Source organism: Doryrhamphus excisus, unplaced genomic scaffold, assembly GCF_037039965.1.
Source record: "Doryrhamphus excisus strain RoL-2023G ecotype Guam unplaced genomic scaffold, RoL_Dexc_Guam_v1.1 HiC_scaffold_43, whole genome shotgun sequence".
Classification (NCBI taxonomy): Eukaryota; Metazoa; Chordata; class Actinopteri; order Syngnathiformes; family Syngnathidae; genus Doryrhamphus; species Doryrhamphus excisus.
Window position 1 is genome coordinate 31,674 of NW_027621870.1, and position 21,348 is coordinate 53,021.

At 56.4% G+C, this 21,348-nt stretch overlaps 3 protein-coding genes across 3 annotated transcripts; 1 reads left to right on the forward strand and 2 right to left on the reverse strand.

Annotated features, from left to right (window-relative positions):
• Positions 1-2,175: 2,175 nt before the first annotated feature.
• On the reverse strand, positions 2,176-5,694 carry LOC144898044 (DNA-directed RNA polymerase II subunit RPB2-like). The gene has a single exon (XM_078788942.1). It carries the CDS (start codon positions 5,692-5,694, stop codon positions 2,176-2,178), a length of 3,519 nt encoding a protein of 1,172 aa, XP_078645068.1.
• Positions 5,695-7,083: 1,389 nt separating this feature from the next.
• LOC144898045 (uncharacterized) lies at positions 7,084-8,400 on the reverse strand. The gene is made up of 3 exons (XM_078788943.1): positions 8,259-8,400; positions 7,971-8,203; positions 7,084-7,920 (listed from the first exon to the last, which is right to left on the reverse strand). Exons 1-3 carry the CDS (start codon positions 8,398-8,400, stop codon positions 7,084-7,086), a joined length of 1,212 nt encoding a protein of 403 aa, XP_078645069.1.
• A 151-nt stretch (positions 8,401-8,551) lies between these two features.
• LOC144898046 (uncharacterized) lies at positions 8,552-9,676 on the forward strand. Its single transcript, XM_078788944.1, has one exon. The coding sequence runs from the start codon at positions 8,552-8,554 to the stop codon at positions 9,674-9,676; it is 1,125 nt and encodes a 374-aa protein (XP_078645070.1).
• The last annotated feature ends 11,672 nt before the right edge of the window (positions 9,677-21,348 follow it).

The window sequence follows — 21,348 nt, forward strand, 5'->3', positions numbered from 1 at the left end:
GAGACGGCGAGGGAGACGGCGAGGGAGACGGTGGCCGGGACAAGGTTTCGCGACATCGGGTTCTTGCTTCGGCTAACCGCGCCGCAGTCGTTCTGTCGTACGCCTTTAGCCATCCGCACGACCTGGCGCACGCACGCCAGATGACGGCAAGCGGTAAGTGTTTCAGGCTTGGGCGATCGGGACAAGGAGTTTCAGCCGTTGCAGGGTCCCTTGCCGGGTCCCTTGCCGGGTCCCTTGCCGGGTCCTTCACCCGCTTGGCCAGAGCCGTCAGCTGTGGCCGCAGATGCTTATAGGCAGCCTCCGCCGCCGGAAACATTCGCCGTACAGTCAGCAGATGCTGCTGGCATTCCGCTTCATCCTCTCTGACGGCCAGCTCCAGCAGCCGCATGTGTAACTCTCGGCAAGTGCCGCGAGCCTTCATCGCAGCAGCGTACGCCGGGCAGATCGTTTTAAAATGCTGACCGGTGGCTGTCACACAAACGGTCCCCACCACCCGGCGAGCGTCGGCGGATGCCAGCCAGTTGTTTAGAGCCTGGGGGGAGCTGGAACACGCAATCGGCAGCTGTTCGCCGGCCGGTATTGTCCGACCGTTGTTCAGCCGCAGTGGGACGCCGTACCGGTGGCCCGTACCGATCCAGACAGCCAGCAGCCGGATCTTTGGGTCAGCTTCGCATACCACACGTTCGTCCTCTCCGTGCTGCAGCAGAAAGACGTACCCGTGCTGCTTGTTGAGGTTGGCGCGCCCGAAACGCTGCACGTACTCTCGCGCGGTGGGCCGTCGTCCTCGGCGAGCCTTTTCGTCGACCGCCGGTTGTCGGCGGTTGTCAGGCCACACACTTTCGAGGCACTCAACGGCCGCCTGACCAAATGTGCGTCGGCGTGAGGCCCAGCGAAGCGTAAACAGATCGATGTGCCGGTTGCCAGTCATGCGCCACTTGCCGCCCGCCCGGTAGACGTTCACAATTGTGCCTTCCCGAGCGACAAAGAAACGGACGTCGGACCGCCGCGATCCGTCGGCCAGGAAGGCCGGATGATCCGCCGCAACAGGCACCTCGGTCGGCCAAGGCAAGCTGACAAACATGGGTCTGTTTCGCCAGCAGGCCACGCCTCGGTATTGGCAGCCCGCCCTTGTCCTATCGTCAGCCGCCGGCGACAGCGGTGGTGACGTGTTGATCAGGCTCAGGTGCTCGGCTCGATCGGTTTCGACAGCGCCAAAACGCTCGTGCATCTCCACGGCAGCCGGCAGATCGATTGTTGTTTCAAAGGCGTCAGCGTTTTTACTGGTTTTGATGTTCTCACCGTCGTGCCGCATGTTAGAACAAGCGGTCGGATGGGAAAGAAGCGTGTGTTTGCGGGAAAATAGTTACAGCCGGGGCAAGCCGGGGCAAGCGGAGGCAAGCGGAGGCAAGCGGAGGCAAGCGGAGGCAAGCGGAGGCAAGCGGAGGCGAGCAAAAGTAAGCAAAGGCAAGCAGAGGCAAGCGGAGGCGAGCAAAGGCGAACGGAGGCGAGCAAAAGTAAGCAAAGGCAAGCAGAGGCAAACGGAGGCGAGCAAAGGTGAGCTGACCAGGTTTTGGCCGTTCCACCGGTTTCTTGTCTCGGGCGCTCGATCCGAGTTCAGAGTTGAGGTGAAACTAGACAATACTATCGTGACGTTTATCGCAGATGAAACGCGCCGATCAATATGACGTTATCCGCCGCTGTCGTGGCCGACCAAGACGTTTTTAATTTTTATTGGGACGGTAGCCGGGATGGGGGTTGTGGGGGGGGAAGAAATTAGATTGTATATATATATATATATAATATATATATATATATATATATATAATATATATTGCTGAACACAATGTTGTTTTTAGCTCAGCCGCCAAAGCGTTAAATGTTTGCCAAACAATGCCATCGTTTGTCTGTCCAATTGGTTTCAGCCTCTTGGCTGTCTGGGCGGGGTTAAACAGGTTTATTATCTTAAGATCTGTTTTGAGCAGCTGGCACAGCTGAAACTTGTTTACCCGTAAACTGCAATGGTGTTTTTTTTTTATTTTTTCCAGCGAGGGAGGGCCGTGCCAAAACTAATTAGGGTTTGAGGCTTCCTTGTTCCTTTAATGTTTGCCGTCCGCTCGGCCGTCCGCTCGGCCGTCCGCTCGGCCGTCCGCTCGGCCGTCCGCTCGGCCGTCCTGATCAATCCGGCGTATCAATATTGTAGCGTATCTTGATGCCAATGGCCTGCAGCTCCTGCAACAGCATTTTGGTGGTGTAGGGCACAGCCATCATCTCCACGGTGGCCGATTCACACCGTTCGCAGTGGTCCGAGGTGGCAGCCGCCGCGTAGCCGCACAGCGTGCAGACGGGAAGCGCGTACGGGTCGCTCAGGTCGTGCATGGACTCGCGTAGTGCGGCCGCCGCCCCGTGACTGATCTTACACCACTGCTCCATCTCGCCTATCTTGATACCCCCGTCCCGACTCCTGCCCGCCACCGGCTGGCGGGTCAGCGGATCCAGCGGACCCCCGGCCCTGGAGTGGATCTTGCCAGAGACCATGTGTCGCAGGCGCTGGTACGGACACGGCCCCATAAAAATCTTGGCCGGAAACCGACGGCCCGTCAGACCGCAATACATGACGCTATCCCAGCAGACTAGGCCTCCTCCGCCACCTCCTCCGCTGCCTCCTCCACTGCCGCCCACTTCCTCAGCCAATCCCGCCCGCCGGCCCGCCGCCTCGATCTCGGCCGCCACGGCCGGGTGCCCGAAAGCCGTGGCGTCGTAGAGCCGGCCTTCTGCGCAGGCCGCCCGATCAAAACACATCTGCAGCAGATAGTTTATCGTCATGCGCGAGGGAAAGGCGTGCGGGTTGATGATCAGGTCGGGCGTTGTGCCGTCGGCGCAGAACGGCATGTCCTCCGGCCGAAATATGGCGCCGCACGTGCCCTTCTGGGCGGTGAAGGAGGCAAATTTGTCGCCAATCTCTGGAAACCGAGCGCTCCGCAGCCGGACCTTGACCGTGACGGCGCCGTCGACGTCTCGGTCGCTGACGACTCGGTCCAAGTACCCCTCCTCGCCCGGTCGGACGACCATCGAGACGTCGCGCGTTTGCAGCGGCCCGCCGGGTGACTGCTTGTGCCATATCTTGCCCGCCAGCACAACGCCAGCGGGCAGCCACGGCGCATCGCAGCAACCTGCTCGGAGCCGGTATTTGGCCGAGGCCTTTGCCGCCGCCCTAGCCTTAGCCACACACACTACGCCCGTGGCCTCGTCCAACAGGCCGTAGTCCCGGTCCGCCCGGCGGACGTCGTAGGGTGGCACGCCAATGGTCTCGTAGTCGTACCGGGACCGCCGACGGGCCGTCTCGCAGTAGGTGCGATAGGTCACGCAGCCGAAAAGGCCCCTTTCCAGAGCGGCGGCGTTCAGCACAATGCTATCCTCCTGGTTGAACCCGCGAGCCGTCATCACGGCCACCACCGCCACAGCCCCGTGCGACAGCTCCTGAAAGCCGGTTTCACGCAAGAGCCTGGAGGCCGTGAGGGCCCGCTGAGGGTAGTCCAGCACATGCAGCGTGGCGTCCCAACGATCGCGGATGTTGAGGCCCAGCACGCCTATTGCCTGCTTGCCCATGTTGGACTGGTAGGCCACGCGGGGCGATTGCGAGTGGTTGTAGAACGGCACGGCGGCGGCGGCCACGTCGGTCAGCAGCCGATCGGGCGGCGGGTCGGCGTAGTCCACGCCAGCCGTCAGGCAGCCCAGCTCCTCAGCGCACAGCCGTACGAGACGGCCGGCCGGGCCTCGTCTGCCTCGCAGATCGATCACCGGTCGCGTGAATCGGCCCTCAGCACCCAGCAGGTGCAGCTCGTCGGCGGCCCGGTCCCAGACCAACCCTGCGCCAGATGGCAACCGGCTGCCAAGCCAAGCCTCCAGTCCGGCCGGATCGGCGGTGATACCTCTCAGCGCCCCGTCGACCGTTACCAGCGTGACGGCCGCTACGGCCGCCGAAGCCCCCGTTGCGGGCCCCGTTGCGGGCCTCGGAGCCTCCGGAGCCTCCGGAGCCCCCAAAGCCCCCGAAGCCCCCGAAGCCCCCGAAGCCCCTGAAGCCCCTGAAGCCCCCGAAGCCCCCGAAGCCTCCGAAGCCCCCGAAGCGCCTGAAGCGCCCGGAGCAGAGAAGAGAAAAGTTTCAGACCTGTCGGCGCTCGGCGAGGCCGTCCCAGCCAAGGGCACCTGGCCAGCCAGCTGCAGCAGCAGATCCAGCTCGCTGCGGGGGACGCCCATTGAAAAGCCGCAGCCCAGCGCCATGTTGAGCACTATCCCCACGCGCTCGCCTTCCGGCGTTTCGTACGGACACAGGAAGCCGTAGTGAGAGCCGTGCAGCTGCCTGACGCGAAAGTTTTTCCCCTTGTAGCCAACGGCGTGCGTCAGCCGTCGCAGGTGGCTGAGGCGGGCGCTGTAGTTGTGGTTGGTCAGGACCTGCGACACGCCGGTGCGCACGTAGGCGGGAGGCCCGGTCCGCTTGACAGACCAGTTGCCTGTGGCGAAACACAGCGCCAGTCCGTTGGTGATGATCGAACCGGTCGACCAGCGGGCGACGGTGTGATGCGACTCAAGCGCGTTTCGCACCAGTTTGACATACTGCTTGAAAAGCCCCCGAAACAGGAAGAGGATGAGCCGGCCGGTACAGTCGACCCGCTTGTTGACCAGGCTGTCCCGGTCGCAGGGGACCTGCGTCCCACCGGCCGCCGCCGCCAGCCTTCTGATCATCCACGCCAGATGGGCAGCCGTCTCGGTCGCGGCGGCGGGTCTCTCGCAGTGCGGGAACCCATCTTTGTGCATCTCGATGGTTGATCGTCGGGCAGCGGCGGCGGCGGCTTCCCCCGTCTCCTCATCGGCAGCGGCAGCCTCCTCGGCCGCCTCAGCCCACTGCCGTAGCAGCGTGTCGCACATGGCCGCATGGACCGCCGTCGGGCAGCGGTGGACGGGCTCCGCTGCCCCTTTGTCGTCGCTGAGGGGCGCGCACAGCCCACAGTCAGCTGCCACCGTGCGGAACGGCACGCCAAGCTGCCGCAGCACCGAGCCCGCCGTCACACGACGTTTGACGCACGGCAACGAGAACTCAAGCGTGCGCCGGCCGTCGGTGTGCGCGCGGGTCATTACCGACTGACCTGTGACGGCCGAGACGCTACGGAACTCGCAGACCCAGCCGTCCTGATCTCGCGTCACCACAGGTCGGTCGTACGCCGGCCTGATGTGCGGAATCAGTACTCTCTCCTTGCCCTTGATTATAAAGTAGCCGCCGGGGTCGTAAGGGCACTCGCCGGGCACGGGCTCAGGGCCCGAGTCGGTTGTCAGCCGGCAGACGGCTGACCGCACCGCCGCAGGTATCCGACACAGCTCAACAGATGTGCAGCTGGATTTCCCGTCGGGGCCGTGGATGACAGCCTGACACGACACAACGGCGGCGTAGGTCAGGTCGGCACGCCGCGCCTCAGCCGGAAACAGCGCCCGACCGTCAGCTGTCACGGGCGGCGCAAACGTCAGCTTGCCAAAGACGACTGTGGTGCCGCCCGCCGTCACGGGCGGTTCAGCCGCCAGGATGGCCGGGATGCCTCGGAAAAGCGCATCCTCATACGATCGGATGTGATGCGCGACCAGCGCTCGGCTCGAGAGGGGGCCGTAGAACAACTCCTCGTCAATCGACGGCCGCCGGTCGGTCATTGGGCGCCTGAACGGAGAAGGGAAACCAAAACTAATATCAATGAATAGGAAATACGTTTACGTTTGCCCACCAAGCTCTCACGCGCTCGTCATAGCTCTCACTATCCTTCTCTCTCCTTCTCTCTCCTTCTCTCTCCTTCACTATCCTTCTCTCTCCTTCTCTCTCCTTCTCTCTCCTTCTCTCTCCTTCTCTCTCCTTCTCTCTCTCTCTCTATATGTGCCAATTGGATATGTCTTAAAACAGAAATCCGTTTGGGATCAACGCTATCGGTCAAATCGCAACAGCGTCTGTTTCACTTTCTCCCCCCCAATGCTCTGTTGTCGCCGAGATCAACACCCGCACGTGCCGCTAAAGATTTGGCCGTCGATTCCAACTTGGACTAATCGTACCGGTGGTCTTTAAGCGGAATATCCTTGCACCTAATCAGATCCAAATGTCTATCAAAATAGTCTGCAGATTTTAAATCTGAACCTCCGTCGGACCGTTCCGCAGTGCTCCAATTGGAACCTATGGCAGGGCTTTGGGCAAATCCTTTTGGCCGACCCTAGCGTACTGGCCAACAGAATTTCTATCAAGACCTTTCTTGGTGGATTTTACCGCATAGGCTTCCCCCCCGTCGGACTGTTCCACATCTCTCCGATCGGAATATCCGGTAGGACTTTGGGGCGAACCCTTTCAGTCAACTCACACCTATGGTTGCTGATAAAAATTCTAGCGGAATCTTGTTGACAAGTCTTAAAGCGTAACTTCTGGCGGACCATCCGGCAGAACTTTGAGCGGGATCTTTAGCGGACTATCCAGCAGAACTCCGATTAGACCTTCTAACATAATAGTCTGCAACGTTTCGGTCGAATCTTTCAAGAGAGTTTTGAGCGACCCATCCGACTTGCTTGTTTATTACCTAACAGAATTTTTTTATCAGAATTTTTGTCCTACATATCTCAGAGCGGAACCTCTAGCGGAATGTTTTTTTTTGGCAGCGTTTGGCACAGACCGTCTAATAGATCTTAAACAGACATCCGAGTTAGATCAACGTGATTGGTCAAGCCGCAACAGCGCCTGTTCTCCGTTTGGTTGTCAATAAGAGTGACACCTGCGCGCATCGGTAAAGCTTTGAGAGCACAGCTTCCAATTCAAGACAACCCAATCAGCCGGTTGGGGGGGGAAAAACAATTAAAAGATATTACGTGAACGTGGGGCATGTGACGTTTGGCGGGAGAGATGTGGGAGTGGAGTAACGCGACATAGACTAGCATAGTCAGTCACAATTGTTATGTTCCGTGCCCGTTCACACCAGTTTCATCGGTCTTGTCATCTATACTGGTAGGCTCACCTGTTTTGGCCGCGGCGGCAGCAGCAGTAGCAGCTTTGGTTGTGGCTGTCGTGAACTAATCATCATAGTCTTTGAGATTGTCATCATCATCATCATCATCATCATCATCTGCGGCACCGGCAACCTCGTCCGGTCGAGGACCGGTCCTGCCGGGCGGTCCCATAGCACCCCTCTGACCCGTCGCACCTTTACGTCCGGCAAGTCCTCGATCACCCGCCAAGCCTGGCTCCCCTTCCGGACCTTGAAACCCGGCGATGCCCTGCGGACCCGGCAAACCTGGCTCGCCGTCGGCGCCGTCAACTCCATTGGGTCCGCGCAGTCCGCTGTCACCCTGTTCGCCCGGCAAGCCGTCATAACCCTTTGGACCGGCGACAAGCGTCACCTTGTTCACGTCATAATTACCTTCGTGAGGGTTTCCTTGCTCTCCGCGAGGACCGGTGGGTCCGGCAGGACCCATTTCACCGGGGGGGCCGGCTTTGCCCCGCAAACCTTCCGGGCCGCGCGGCCCACGCATTCCCTGCGCGCCTTTGGGACCCACCAAACCGTCAGGGCCTGGCAATCCCTGTCGACCTGTCACACCTATTGAGCCGGGTGGACCCGGCGGTCCGCTGTCTCCCAGCTCCCCCTGGGGACCTTCATCACCAGAATTACCATCGTGACCCTTTGGTCCCTGCGGGCCCACGGCGCCGTCCGGACCTTTTTCACCGGCGTAGCCGGGCTGGCCGGTCATGCCACCTAATCCGACAGGGCCCCTCGGTCCTTGAACTCCTTTAGGTCCTGGTGGCCCTGGCTGACCTCGAACGCCAACAGCGCCCAGCGGACCGGGCGGTCCTGTCGGCCCCGGAGGTCCAGCGCGGCCCGTGGGGCCACGAGGGCCAGCGGGCCCCATCGCCTTGACAGACAAGTCAGGATCTGCGGCTGGGCCGACTGGGCCAGCCGGGCCGACTGGGCCGACTGGGCCAACTGGGCCGACTGGGCCGACTGGGCCGACTGGACCGACGGGACCGACTGGGCCGACTGGGCCGACTGGACCGACTGGACCGACTGGACCGACTGGACCGACTGGACCAACTGGACCGGCTGGACCGACTGGACCGGCTGGGCCAACAGGACCGGCTGGGCCGGCGGGGCCAGCGGGATCAGGCAGAGCGGCAGACCTGGGCAGAGCGGCAGACCTGATTGGTTCGGGTTTGCTCGCAAGATTGCCCGCAAGATTGCCCGCAAAATTGCCCGCAAGATTGCCCGCAAGATTGCCCGCAAGATTGCCCTCAATCGATCTGCCGCTATCGGACAATAGTTTGTAAACGTAAACGCAAATAGATTCTTCGTCGGCAGCGTACATCTTAAACCTCACGTCCCCACAGACCGCCATGATGCGAATATGGTTCTTTTTTGTTTCCGAGATGAGACGCTTTTTCTGAAGCGATATGTTCCAAACCGCCTTAAGCTAGATAAACCTGTTTCTGCCAGCATATTCAGCTGCTATTTTAAAAAATACACTTTGCATCATGTACAATTTTAAGATGTACGAAGTGAGCGGTTCGTGGGTCGCAGCGTTGGGTTCCGAAGGTTGCAGACTGTTGAGTCGATTGACCGAGCCCGCCAAGCCTGCTGAGACTGCCAATGGAGAGCAGATCTGTCTTGCCGGCTCTGCCGGTCCCGCCGGTCCCGCCGGTCCCGCCGGTCCCGCCGGTCCTGCCGGTCCCGCTGGCCCAGCCGGTTCCATTGGTCCCGCTGGTCCCGCTGGTCCCGCTGGTCCCGCTGGTCCTGCTGGTCCTGCTGGTCCCGCTGGTCCCATCGGTCCCGCCGGTCCTATCGGTCCTGCCGGTCTTCAGGGTCTGACCGGGCCTCCCGGGCCCATCAACATCGGTCCTGCCGGTCCGCCCGGGCCGCCGGGTTTGCCGGGTCCAGCCGGGCCCCAGGGAGCGCCGGGACCGCCGGGACATTCCGGCAAGCCCGGTCCGCCTGGTACAGAACCGGGCCCTCAGGGCCCACCGGGCATTCCGGGTCCTGTCGGGCCTCCCGGACCTCCAGGACCCCAGGGACCTATAGGCATCAGAGGTGAGATAGGTCGTCGCGGGCCCGCCGGTCCCAGAGGCGAAAGGGGGATGCAAGGGGAGCGAGGGCCGGAAGGTCCCAAGGGCGAAGTTGGGCCACCGGGTCCCAGAGGGTTGCAGGGTGAGGTAGGAGAAGTTGGTCCCGTTGGACCGCAGGGGCTGCAAGGAAACGTCGGCCCTCGAGGCGATCCGGGCGCGCCAGGAGAACCGGGTCTGACGGGCAAAGATGGACCTCAAGGTCCGCGGGGCATGGCCGGGCCGACCGGACCGCGCGGTGAGCGGGGCGAACCCGGCACGGCGATTGCTGTCAACGGAACCGTACGTTTGGTCGGCCCTCGCGGTGAACCGGGAGCTCGCGGCGCCGTTGGAAAGCAAGGCCCTGTTGGCCCTCCTGGCGTTCCCGGCCGAGATGGCGAACGGGGATTGCAGGGACCGCAGGGACCGCAGGGTCCAATCGGGCTGCGGGGACCGCCGGGACCTCAGGGGCCGCTGGGTCAGGATGGTGAGCCTGGCGAGAAAGGAGATCGAGGACCACCGGGTCCCAGGGGACGGCGTGGATCGCCGGGGCTTGATCTGACCTGCGACGACTAATCAAGCTGAAACACACAAACACACGCATGTGTATACATGTGTGTACATGTGTGTATGTGTATGTACAAGTGTGTACAAGTGTGTACAAGTGTGTACAAGTGTGTACAGGTGTGTACAGGTGTGTACAGATGTGTACAGGTGTGTACAGATGTGTACAGGTGTGTACAGGTGTGTACAGATGTGTACAGGTGTGTACAGATGTGTACAGGTGTGTACAGGTGTTAATTGCCTAACTCAACGTGTGGCCGAGCCGACCTTGGAACTCTCATCGAGACGTTAAAAAAAGCTAATGTACCAAAACGATGATCTAGCTTGGTGATTGTCAGGCTGCGGCAGCATCGGCGTAAACCGTAGTTTGGGTCGGACTAGCCTGGTAACAAAGGGGGCTTAGAGGCACACTTTTGTATCCGATCAAGACAACCGATGGTTTGTGTGTATGTATATGCCAATATATATATATATAGATATATATATATAGATATATATATATATAGATATATATATATATATATAGATATATATAATTTTAACATGTTGGAAACCGGTCGATTCATCGTCGCGTTCGATGTTTAAAACTGCCATTGTTGGGACTTATAATATCGATCAGCCGTTTTGTACCTGCGGGTCAACAACCAAGCGCTTGGTGTTGTTAAAGAAATCTAAACGTCAAACATTAAAGAGATACAACCCACAAACCACACCAAAATTTCCTTAAACAACGGCTATGGTCCATAATCTGAGAACGGAAAGTTGAGAGCTAACGTCAGAGGCTAAGCGATCCAAGCGATGCAAGCGATCTAAGCGATCCAAGCGATCCAAGCAATCCAAAAGCTGAGACGTAAATGGCAATACCTGAAAGCCTTTGGCCAAGAGCCTTCAATCTTCAGCCTTTCGACGATATATATATATATATATAAAGGCTAATTAATACCTAAAGGTTGAGACTTGAGACTTTCTCCCTCCCAACAGTCAATTGGTTAATCGGTCAATCGGTTGATCGGTCAATCGGTCAATCGGTCGATTGTTCAATTGACCCAAAAGCTGAGAAGCGGCATGCGCCATCAGCGGTTCGCCGTTGAACAATCCGGTTTGGCCGGCCACAGGCTCTTGACCAACTCGTTCATTCGATCGTGGCTGAATTCGGTTGAAACTGAGAACTCGCCGCTGGGCGTGAACATGACCACCACGGCGCCGCCATCACGCACGCCAAACAACCCACGTTTTCCCTGGCTGGCCTCTAAAAAAAAATTTTTTTTCTCCGGACTAGAACAGGCGGCGCAACGGACCAGAAACGGGTGCTTGATGAACGACATCAAAGTTGGGAAGGAAAGAGAAATAGTACGTGTATATGTATATGTACGTGCAAGACCGAAAAAGGTTGCTCCTTCTTGGATCGGTCGAGTCGTCGACGGCTTTGCGCCAATTTTTTTTTATTTCTTACAACCGGATGTGAATCAATGTTGAAACCCGTACCAAACAGACATTGGCGGCCGCTCATCACAAAGCCTGACAGGGTTCAAAAAAATGCAGACTAGATCAAGCCTAAATTTATAGACGGATGGCTCCAGATTCAGCCATCTTCACAATTGTCATCAAACTTACTTTAAAATTCCTTATACAAACCTTGTTGCATAAGGAATTCTTTTATTTGGGTAATAATTACGTTCTATTTGGCAAGGTTAACAGGTTCCCACAGGGGAGGGAGAAATTCTTTTTAATGTTGCAGTTTCTCCTCTCACTACCAGCTGTTCAAAAGCCACACTTAAATCAAGCTGTTGACTGTCAACCGTTAAATCGTCAACCGTCAAGCTGTTGGCCGTCAACCGTCAAGCTGTTGGCCGTCAACCGTTAAACTGTTGACCGTCAACCGTCAAGCTGTTGACCAGCAACTGTCAAGCTGTCAAGCTGTCAAGCTGTCAAGCTGTCAAGCGTCAACATATTGACCATCAACTATCAACCGTCAACCGTCAATCGTCAGTTGTTGGGAACTTACAACACTAAACCGGTACCGTTGTTAGCCGTTGTTAGCCGTTGTTAGCTGTTGTTAGCCGTTGTTAGCCGTTGTTAGCCGTTGTTAGCCGTTGTTAGCCGTTGTTAGCCGTTGTTAGCCGTTGTTAGCCGTTGTTAGCCGTTGTTAGCCGTTGTTAGCCGTTGTTAGCCGTTGTTAGCCGTTGTTAGCCGTTGTTAGCCGTTGTTAGCCGTTGTTAGCCGTTGTTAGCCGTTGTTAGCCGTTGTTAGCCGTTGTTAGCCGTTGTTAGCCGTTGTTAGCCGTTGTTAGCCGTTGTTAGCCGTTGTTAGCCGTTGTTAGCCGTTGTTAGCCGTCCACCTTTCACCCTCATTTTGCCCGCGGCTACAGTTCGATCCAGTGCCAGTTTTCAGATTCAATGGGTATGCGGTAAATGGTTGTCTGCGAATCCGTCGATGAGCTGATGATGCTGAAGGTGCTCACCGACCGATTGTCGCTCAACCCTGACTCACAGTTGTCGGACGGCTGAGTCGGCGAGGCTAACCCCACTTTAACCATCAGCCATCGAACAGCACCGATCATGGTGTGACAGATTCGACCTCCTAGCATTGTGTTGATAGGCGGCTGTCGGATGGTGGATATTGGATATTGGAAGTTATCTGATCAGAATGTACGTGGCTCTGCGCTACCGCCGTCACCCGCCGTCACCCGCTGTCACCCGCCATCACCCGTCCGAAACTTGCAGCGCGTTTCATAAACAGTGCCAAAGTAGCCGACGGCTATCCTCCAACAACCGCACAGCTGCATATTTACAATTTAAATAGGCTAGATTGCGGCTTTTGACACAGCAAGCTCAACAGCCCTTTGGAAAGCTCCAAAACAAGCAATCTGCCTCAATGGTGGCTGTTCCACGTCAAGCGACCGGTACCTTAAACTCAATCAACGATCCGGCTGTACAAAGACAAACTGTGGAGAATGTGAGGGGAAAAAAAAAAGATTTCAAACAATCTCAAACTAGATTGACCCTAAGATAAACAAAACATGGATGGGAAGGAAAGGCTGCAAACGGGCCAGTGGTAAATTTTAAAAAAAATCTTATTTATCCTCAGACCAGCTGAAATAGACTTGACTTTCAAGCGCCCTCGACGTTTGCCGCACCGCAAACATTTCCCACACTTGACCGAGCGCGACCAAGCGCGACCAAGCGCGACCAAGCGCGACCAAGCGCGACCAAGCGCGACCAAGCGCGACCAAGCGTGACCAAGCGCAACCAAGCGCGACCAAGCGCAAGCGGTTCTACAAATCGGCTGATCCCGCTTAATCTTAAAAACCCATATAGCTATTTCCAGTCCCATCTTCCCATCTTCCTATCTTCCCATCTTACCATCTTCCCATCTTCCCATCTTCCCATCTTCCCATCTTACCATCTTCCCATCTTCCCATATTCCCATATTCCCATTATTCCCATCTTTCTATCTTTGTATACGCCGGTAAGAGCGGATATATTTCCCCTTTTTTTAAAAATCTCTGGCTGAGGGATGGATGACGACCGTTTCTTCCCGGACACAGATCTGTCGTCGGACGATTCGGATACCTCTGTCCGGTCATACGGCGACGAGCGCTTAGAGGACGAGCGCTTTGAGGACGAGCGAGACGATGGTGCCGAACCGTCTATCAGCAATAGATCGGAGCATAGGTTTCCTGCTCTTCACGGCCTCCGATTCGATGATGATGGTGCCGATGATGAGAAAGATGCCAATGATGATGGCAGCGGCTTTACAGACGCGTTGATCCCGCTGGATGCCTACTCAGAGTCCGAACTGCACTGGTTACCGTTGATCAAGCTGCTGCCTCGCGGCGAGCAGTGGCAGGCGTTGGCAACAGCCGTGCAGTCAGGGTTCAGGGCGGTAGATCAGCTTGACGGCGTCTGCGATCGCTATATCAAGATGACGGCAGACGTCGGGTTGACGTACCGTCATCGGTGTCGGAACTACGAAGGACTGTTGGGCTTGCTGCGCTACGCCAATCAGCGGAAAGTGTGAGCTTGGCTTTGTGTAACATTTGGACAGCCGGACGTTAAAGCCTTGAAGCTTTAAAGCCTCAAAGCCTCGAAGCCTCAAAGTTTTAAAGCCTAGAAGCCTCAAAGTTTTAAAGCCTAGAAGCCTCAAAGTTTTAAAGCATCAAAGCCTTGAAGCCTCGAAGCCTCGAAGCCTCGAAGCCTCGAAGCCTCAAAGTTTTAAAGCATCGAAGCCTCGAAGCCTCAAAGTTTTAAAGCATTGAAGCCTCAAAGTTTTAAAGCATCAAAGCCCCGAAGCCTAGAAGCCTCGAAGCCTCAAAGCCCCGAAGCCTAGAAGCCTAGAAGCCTTGAAGCCTTGAAGCCTAGAAGCCTAGAAGCCTCAAAGCCTAGAAGCCTCAAAGCCTAAAAGCCTCAAAGCCTCAAAGCCTCAAAGCCACGGACCAATTAAGAGAGCCATATCTCAGCAACCAATCCCTTTCTTCCCACAGACGTGGCGTGCGAGTCAGTGGGGAAAAAATAAATAAGTTTTTTTTTTGTGTTGCACAAGCATGTTCCACCAAGTAGCTATCATCCTTGACTTGGCAGGATAAAGATGGGGAAAAAAATGTCAGTTGCAGGATTTTTTTCCTTTTATATTCTCAAGCGGACACGCTTGTCAGGAATGAGGAAACCGATGGGAGAGGACGGGCCCCCTCCCCCCCCCCCAAAAAAAAAAGCCGCCAACATCGCACAATGATCAGAGTTGTATCGACTCGCCTGCTTGTTTTATCAGCCGCTTATAAGCGGCCAAGTGAAATACTTTGCTCAGATGTTACGACCGACGAGTGGCGACATTCAGGATGTAAAAAATTTTTTTGGAAGAGTAATTTTGTAAGGTAGTTGTTAGATTAAAATCTTTTTACTGTCTATACCTCCTTCCCACTTTCTTTCACACTTTCCTTCACACTTTCTTTCACACTTTCCTTCACACTTTCCTTCCCAATTTCTTTCCCACTTTCTTTCCCACTTTCTTTCCCACTTTCCTTCCCACTTTCCATCCACCTCAATCAGCCTCAATCAGCCTCAATCAGCCTCAATCCACCTCAATTTGCCTCAATCCGTTTCTATCAGCCTCAATCCGCTTGACCATGCTCACGGCATCGGTCACCTCGCCTCCATCTGCGCAAACATCGATTCAACCTCCTTTAAAGCGTCGTTCAACCCCTTATCAACGTCGGTTAGTTGTTTGGCAGCCTCTTCTTTAGCTTCCGTATTGTCTTCGATTTCAACGATCGGTTTGAAATCTGCAGGCGATGATTGGGGCGGAGGCGGCACTACTCGCCGCCGATGCTGCAGTCTGAGCATCATTATCTTATCCGCCTGATACGCTTGCCGCAGATCCTCTAACTGGGTCCTGGCCAGTTCTTGAGACTCTCGATACTCACGAATAGCGGTCTCGACAACGCGTATGGCCTCCGCCCGGCGAGCGGTATCTCGATCCAACATTTGCGCCACATGACGTAAACTTTCTATCAGATCCTGTTCTTGAGTCGCCGCCCACGGCACGTTGGGCGGTTTATCTGACACAAAGCCAAAACTGCGTTGTGGTTTTGGCGGATGGTTGTTATGGGTTAGCAGATGAGGTGTGGTGGGCGGTCGGTGAGAAGGGGGTGGACCGCATGAGGCAAATGTCGTGAGCGGCGCCTGTTGCTCGTTGTCCCAGCTGACCACGGGACGCGAACTGTAGCAGGCATCCTTTTTGACATCGATCGGCCTCGATATCCACATGGTTGACGATTTTTGGCTTTGACGCTTGCTGGGTTTACAACCCATCGGATCGCACAGAGAAATTGTTCACTCAAGAAGCCGGCGCGGCAAACCTCGGTGCTTTTCCCTTCAAGTGTCGACGCTGGAAAGCTTTTGACAAAGATCTATAATCCAACACCGCTGCTCAACCGGTGATGCGGTCAATAGCTCGACAGCAACTGTTGCCAAATCTAAACAGTTCTTGTACAGGTTGCTACAGGTTCGACGTCTAACGGATCAACTCTAACCGGTCGGACGGACGTTCGATCCGACGCCGTGCACCTTGCGTCGGTGGCATACTGCAGAGCCGAGGACAGGTTGTGAGGATGCGCGTCAAATGCGCGTCAAGTGCGCGGCGAATGCGCGCCGAATGAGCGGTGAATGCGCGTTGGATGCGCGCCGAATGCGCGCCGAATGCGCGCCGAATGAGCGGTGAATGCGCGTCGGATGCGCGCCAAATGAGCGGCGAATGCGCATCGGATGCGCGTCGAATGCACATCGGATGCGCGTCGAATGCGCATCGGATGCGCGTCGAATGCGCGTCTGGGTAAGTATTGTTCTCTATAGCCCTTTACTTTATATTTATATAATTTATATTATTTATATTATTTGTATATATTTGTATATATTTGTATATATTTGTATATATTTGTATGTCTGTGTGTATATACAAATACTCAGATATAATCTATAAAGCTGTAACACCGCGATGAGCTACAAGGAGACTCCATTGGGAAGACTTTGCCATTGACCATAATCTTTGTAACTGTTTGTCTCGCCCGCTTCATCCATCACCTTTGACCAGCCTCGGCTTAGCGGCCTGCTTTGACAATCGTCGGCTTGACGGCAATACTTTTGCTACCTTGGGCCGGATTGTGCTCTTTTTTCCCCTTCCCATCCTCTCTCATTCTCCTTTTCCTTCTCCTTCCCCCCCCTTTCCAACTCTTCTTCATCCCCACGATTGACCGCCGTACGATTTGACTCTAAACAAAAAAAAACCCACTCTCGCGATCCACTCTTTCTTTGTACAGAAGGTAGCCGTGTATGGAGTTGCGAGCGGAATTTGGGTTCAAGGACCGGACGGGCGGCGACATCGAAGAAGGCGATTTTTTCACAGCCAACAATAGATTTGGCGTGAAGGACTTTGATCCAAAATCTAGATTCATTGCTACAGTTGGCATAGGACTGCAGACGTTGATGTCAGAGAATATAGTTAAACTGGAACATGGTCAACGTGCCGATCTGGCCAGACGCGTGCGTTTGATACCTTTGGCACAGTATAAAAACCCCATTGGTACCGTGCTAGGCTATTATGTTACCGGCGGCGGCCGTGAGCTAGATAGACAGCGTCTTCGGAAAACCTTTGAACACCTGGCGCTGTCCGATCACCAGTTGACTCCAGTCGATGTGTTGCGCTATGCCCGTATGTGGACGGCGCCTTACGGCGGTCGCATCGACTAACGTTCATGACTTGACAGTAGGAGCTGCTGATAACGTGCTGATAACGTGCTGATAATGTGCTGATAACGTGCTGATAATGTGCTGATAACGTGCTGATAACGTGCTGATAACGTGCCGATAACGTGCTGATAACGTGCTGATAACGTGCTGATAACGTGCCGATAACGTGCTGATAACGTGCCGATAACGTGCCGATAACGTGCCGATAACGTGCCGATAACGTGCCGATAACGTGCTGATGTAGCAGTCGAAAGACACTGTTGCGGATGCCGTTGGTCAGAGCCGCTTTGCAACTTTGCCGCTCGGCGTTAAACCTAGCATTAAATCGACGGCACAGATAACCATTTATAGTTATATATATATATATGTGTGTGTATAAATGTATGCACGTACATACGTATAAAGTATTGTAGGAGCTGCGGCAGATATTTCCAACCACCGACTGGTGGTTGGAAACGCTCAGTGACAGCTACAACTAGACCCTCGTAACTGTACTCGTGAGCAAGATGAGAACTGGAGCCTGGTGGGCCTGGTGGGCCTGGTGGGCCTGGTGGGCCTGGTGGGCCTGGTGGGCCTGGTGGGCCTGGTGGGCCTGGTGGGCCTGGTGTGCCTGGCGGGCCTGGCGGGCCTGGCGGGCCTGGCGGGCCTGGCGGGCCTGGAGATTCACAGCGAGTACGGTCTTTACTATCATGAACTGGTTACAGATAAACGTTAGTCTGATTGGCGGCAGTTGAGACCGCGCATGTTTCAGAGCACATGTTTCAGAGCGTATGTTTCAGAGCACATGTTTCAGAGCGTATGTTTCAGAGCGTATGTTTCAGAGCGTATACACACGCGCACACACATACATATATATATATATATATATATGCATGGGGCGCAGGGTGGACTTTTGTGAACCGCAACCCTTTTCCTCCTCCCCATTCACAGCTGATGGCTCACCGGAACATGTAAACGGAATGATGCATCACCGTTGGTGGACCTTGATCGGTTCGACCGTACAGCGCGTCGGCCTCGGCCACCGAAAAGATCCGCCGGCCCAGCCGTCGATTTACATCATTATGTATCGCCACCGTCAGCTCAAACAGGTCGTCGCTTGAAACGATGCTGCCATCAATGTTGTATGTGGCAATCATGCGACGGTAATGATTGGCGCATGTGGGACAGGGAATCATGGCCCACAGATTTTTCAACAGTTGACACCACGCATGCCGGGTCGGAGCGTCTAGGATGCCATCAGTGGCTGCCGCACCTGTGTGCAAAGAAAACCAAAGCGCCGGCCCAAAACCCGCCGGTGAAAACCCGCCGGCGGAAGGCGCGTCGACGGCTGCCAGTACGGAAGTGCAGCTGCGGCGGTGAGCCATCTTTAAGATTGTTGTTATTTTTAAAATAACTACAACCCAATGTTTTGGTCGGACAGTCGAAAGCCGAGCCGCCGCATGAGCCGCCGGTCATTGAGTTTGCAACGTTCTCCAAACAATATAAATATGTATATATTTTGCTTATATAGTTATATATATATATACACATATATATGTATATGTATATACGTATATATGTGGGAAAAGGGGTTGGGGTTGGTGTCTGACATAGGGTCAAATTGAGAAACTCTTGTTTCTGGGTTTAATCCCCTTTTTCTATAGGTTGTCCTTTTTTGGCTCCCCCATCCCCACTCCTCATCAAAAAGGTAGTTTTTTTTTAACAAATTTAACCTTCCACCGTCTTCAAGCCAGCCACACGGTCCACGCGCTGAACCGTCTTGATCGTAATAGCGGTCGATTCGGCCATGCCAGTCCTCAGCACACATTGGTTTTTGAGCGGCCTTCAAACGGCATTCGAGCAGCTATTCGATCTCTGCTGACTGAAAACATATCAGAAGGGGCTAAAGACAGTCAATATGTTGCAAGCTGCCGCAAGCTGCCGCAAGCTGCCGCAAGCTGCCGCAAGCTGCCGCAAGCTGCCGCAAGCTGCCGCAAGCTGCTGCAAGCTGTCGCAAGCTGCCGCAAGCTGCCGCAAGCTGCCGCAAGCTGCCGCAAGCTGCCGCAAGCTGCCGCAAGCTGTCGCAAGCTGCTGCAAGCTGCCGCAAGCTGCCGCAAGCTGCCGCAAGCTGTCGCAAGCTGTCGCAAGCTGCCGCAAGCTGTCGCAAGCTGCCGCAAGCTGCCGCAAGCTGTCGCAAGCTGCCGCAAGCTGCTGCAAGCTGCCGCAAGCTGCCGCAAGCTGTCGCAAGCTGCATAACTTGTCTAGGTACGGAACATTGGTACGCAGCCGTTGGCAGTGAGAAGATTTCTCCCCCTTTAAAGCAGCCAAAAACCCTACCGTGCTACAACTTGAGCCAAAGCGTCGGCGGGCACAGATCTGCCGTTGCTCTAAAAGCGAAAACGCAACCAGAAAAACGTCGGGCTGATGGGGAAAAATGCGACTGACCGTGGTTTAGAAGGCTTGCCGTGGTATAACTCTGCTGAAACGTGAGCCCTGCGAGAGCACGGGAGGCTACTAACCCAAATAACTTGTTTTCTTCAAAGACCAGACCACTTTGATCGGTCTCTGCAACAGCAGCAACTGCGACAGCAGCAACTGCGGCAACAGCAACTGCGGCAACAGCAACAACAGCAACAGCAACAACAGCAACAAGTTTGCGCACATTGTCGTCGTCATCCGTCATCACGAGTCAGTCAGTGGCAGGGACTTTGGGTACATATCGGATGAGCGCTCCATTACCGCCGCCGTCATCGCCGGCAATGACGGCCGCAGCCGCAACCGCCGTCGGCACGAGCCGGCTCTCCAGCGTGGCCAAACTGATGAACCGGTGTAGGCAAGAGCGCGACCAGTCTTTCACGCACATGTCCATGGATGGTGGCATCTACAACATCTCCTACGGTACCACTGCTCTGTGGGACGCTTTGGCGGCCGATGGAAAAGCTGGGCTGAAGCCTCCACCGCTTCTAGAGTACCGCCAAGACGGGTGGACGCCCCTCACGCTGGATTTCGACATAGCGGTGCCCGACGAGGACGACCCGTCAACCGACCGGCCGCCTGAACCGCTCCATGACGCCGAGCTGCGCCGCCGCATCCATCTGAGCGTGACGCAGACGCTTTGGCAGCTGCTGGTGCTGGACAAGCCCACCACAGCTGGCCGAGCGCAGCGAGCCCACGCGTTGCGCGAACCGGCGGCCGAGCCGCAGGAGGTGGACGAGCGGCGCCTGCACGGCGTGTGCTTGTCCTCGGCACCTGTCCGGCTGCTGGCCCGTCCGCCGGATGCCGCCGACGACGATCGAACGGTCGAACCAATCGTCAAGCACGGGCTCCACATCCAGTACCCGTGGACGTGGGTCACCCGCCGTGACGCGGCGGTCATCGTGTTGCCGGCTGTGGCTAGGGCCACGGAGCGGCTTCTGGCCGGCGCGGATGCTGGCCGACTAAGAGGGCTAAGCCCGCTCGACCACCGGAGCTGTGCCGTGCCCTGGATGCTGCTAGGCTGCGCCAAGCCCGGTCGGCAGCCGTACGTCATCCTTGAAACGCTCGATTCCTCCGGTCGGCCGGTCGACTTCCAGACCGCCTTTTGCGACTACGCGCCGGAAAACGGCTGCTTCGAGGTGTGGCGACGGCGGCGGGTTCAGCCGCCGCCAGCCGCCGTGCTGGCCACGGGCACTCGCGGGTGCCGCTACCTGTGCCGACTGAGGTCGCAGCCCGTCTCGGCTGCCGCGGGGTTGCGCGCCATCGGCAGGTCGGGTCTAATCCGTCAGATGACGCTGGCCGAACGCCGGGGCAGGGCAATGGACGATCCGTTCCGGCACATGCCGTCAAGCGTCGAGCGCACCCGGCGAGGCGGCGACCCGCAGCAGACCGAATTGGCGCTGCGGATGGTTGCCCTGCTGCCGGCCGACTGCGCAGACAATCGGGCCGAGTGGCTGTCGGTGGGGTTTGCCCTCCATCGAACATTCGAAGGCTCGCGGGTGGGTCTGGGGGCCTGGCGCGATTTTTCACGGCTGTCGCACAAGTATGTGGAGGGCGAGTGCGCGCGTGTGTGGACGTCGATGAAGACTGCCGCAGGTCAGACGCCGGTCGCCTGCAATACGGTGGCCACGTTGGTCTGGCTGGCTCGCCGATACGACCCTGCCGGCTACGCCGAGAGCCGGCGTCTGGAGGCTGCCGGATTCCGACGATCCTCTGAGGCCACTGACGGGCTGCGGTTCACGCACACCGGCGTGGCGCGGATGCTTCTGGCCACCCTGGGTCAGGCGTACGTCTGCGCCTGCCCGCGGACGCAGATCTGGTACAGGTTCAACGGCGTGATCTGGTCAAGCGAGGCCGCTGACACCAGGCTGCGCATCATGATATCGGACGAGGCCGGTCCTCCCAAGCGGCGGTTGGCCGAGGAGCGGCTGTGTCTGGAGCGGGCCATTGCCATGGCCGTGGAAGCGACCGATCGATTGACTCGAGGCG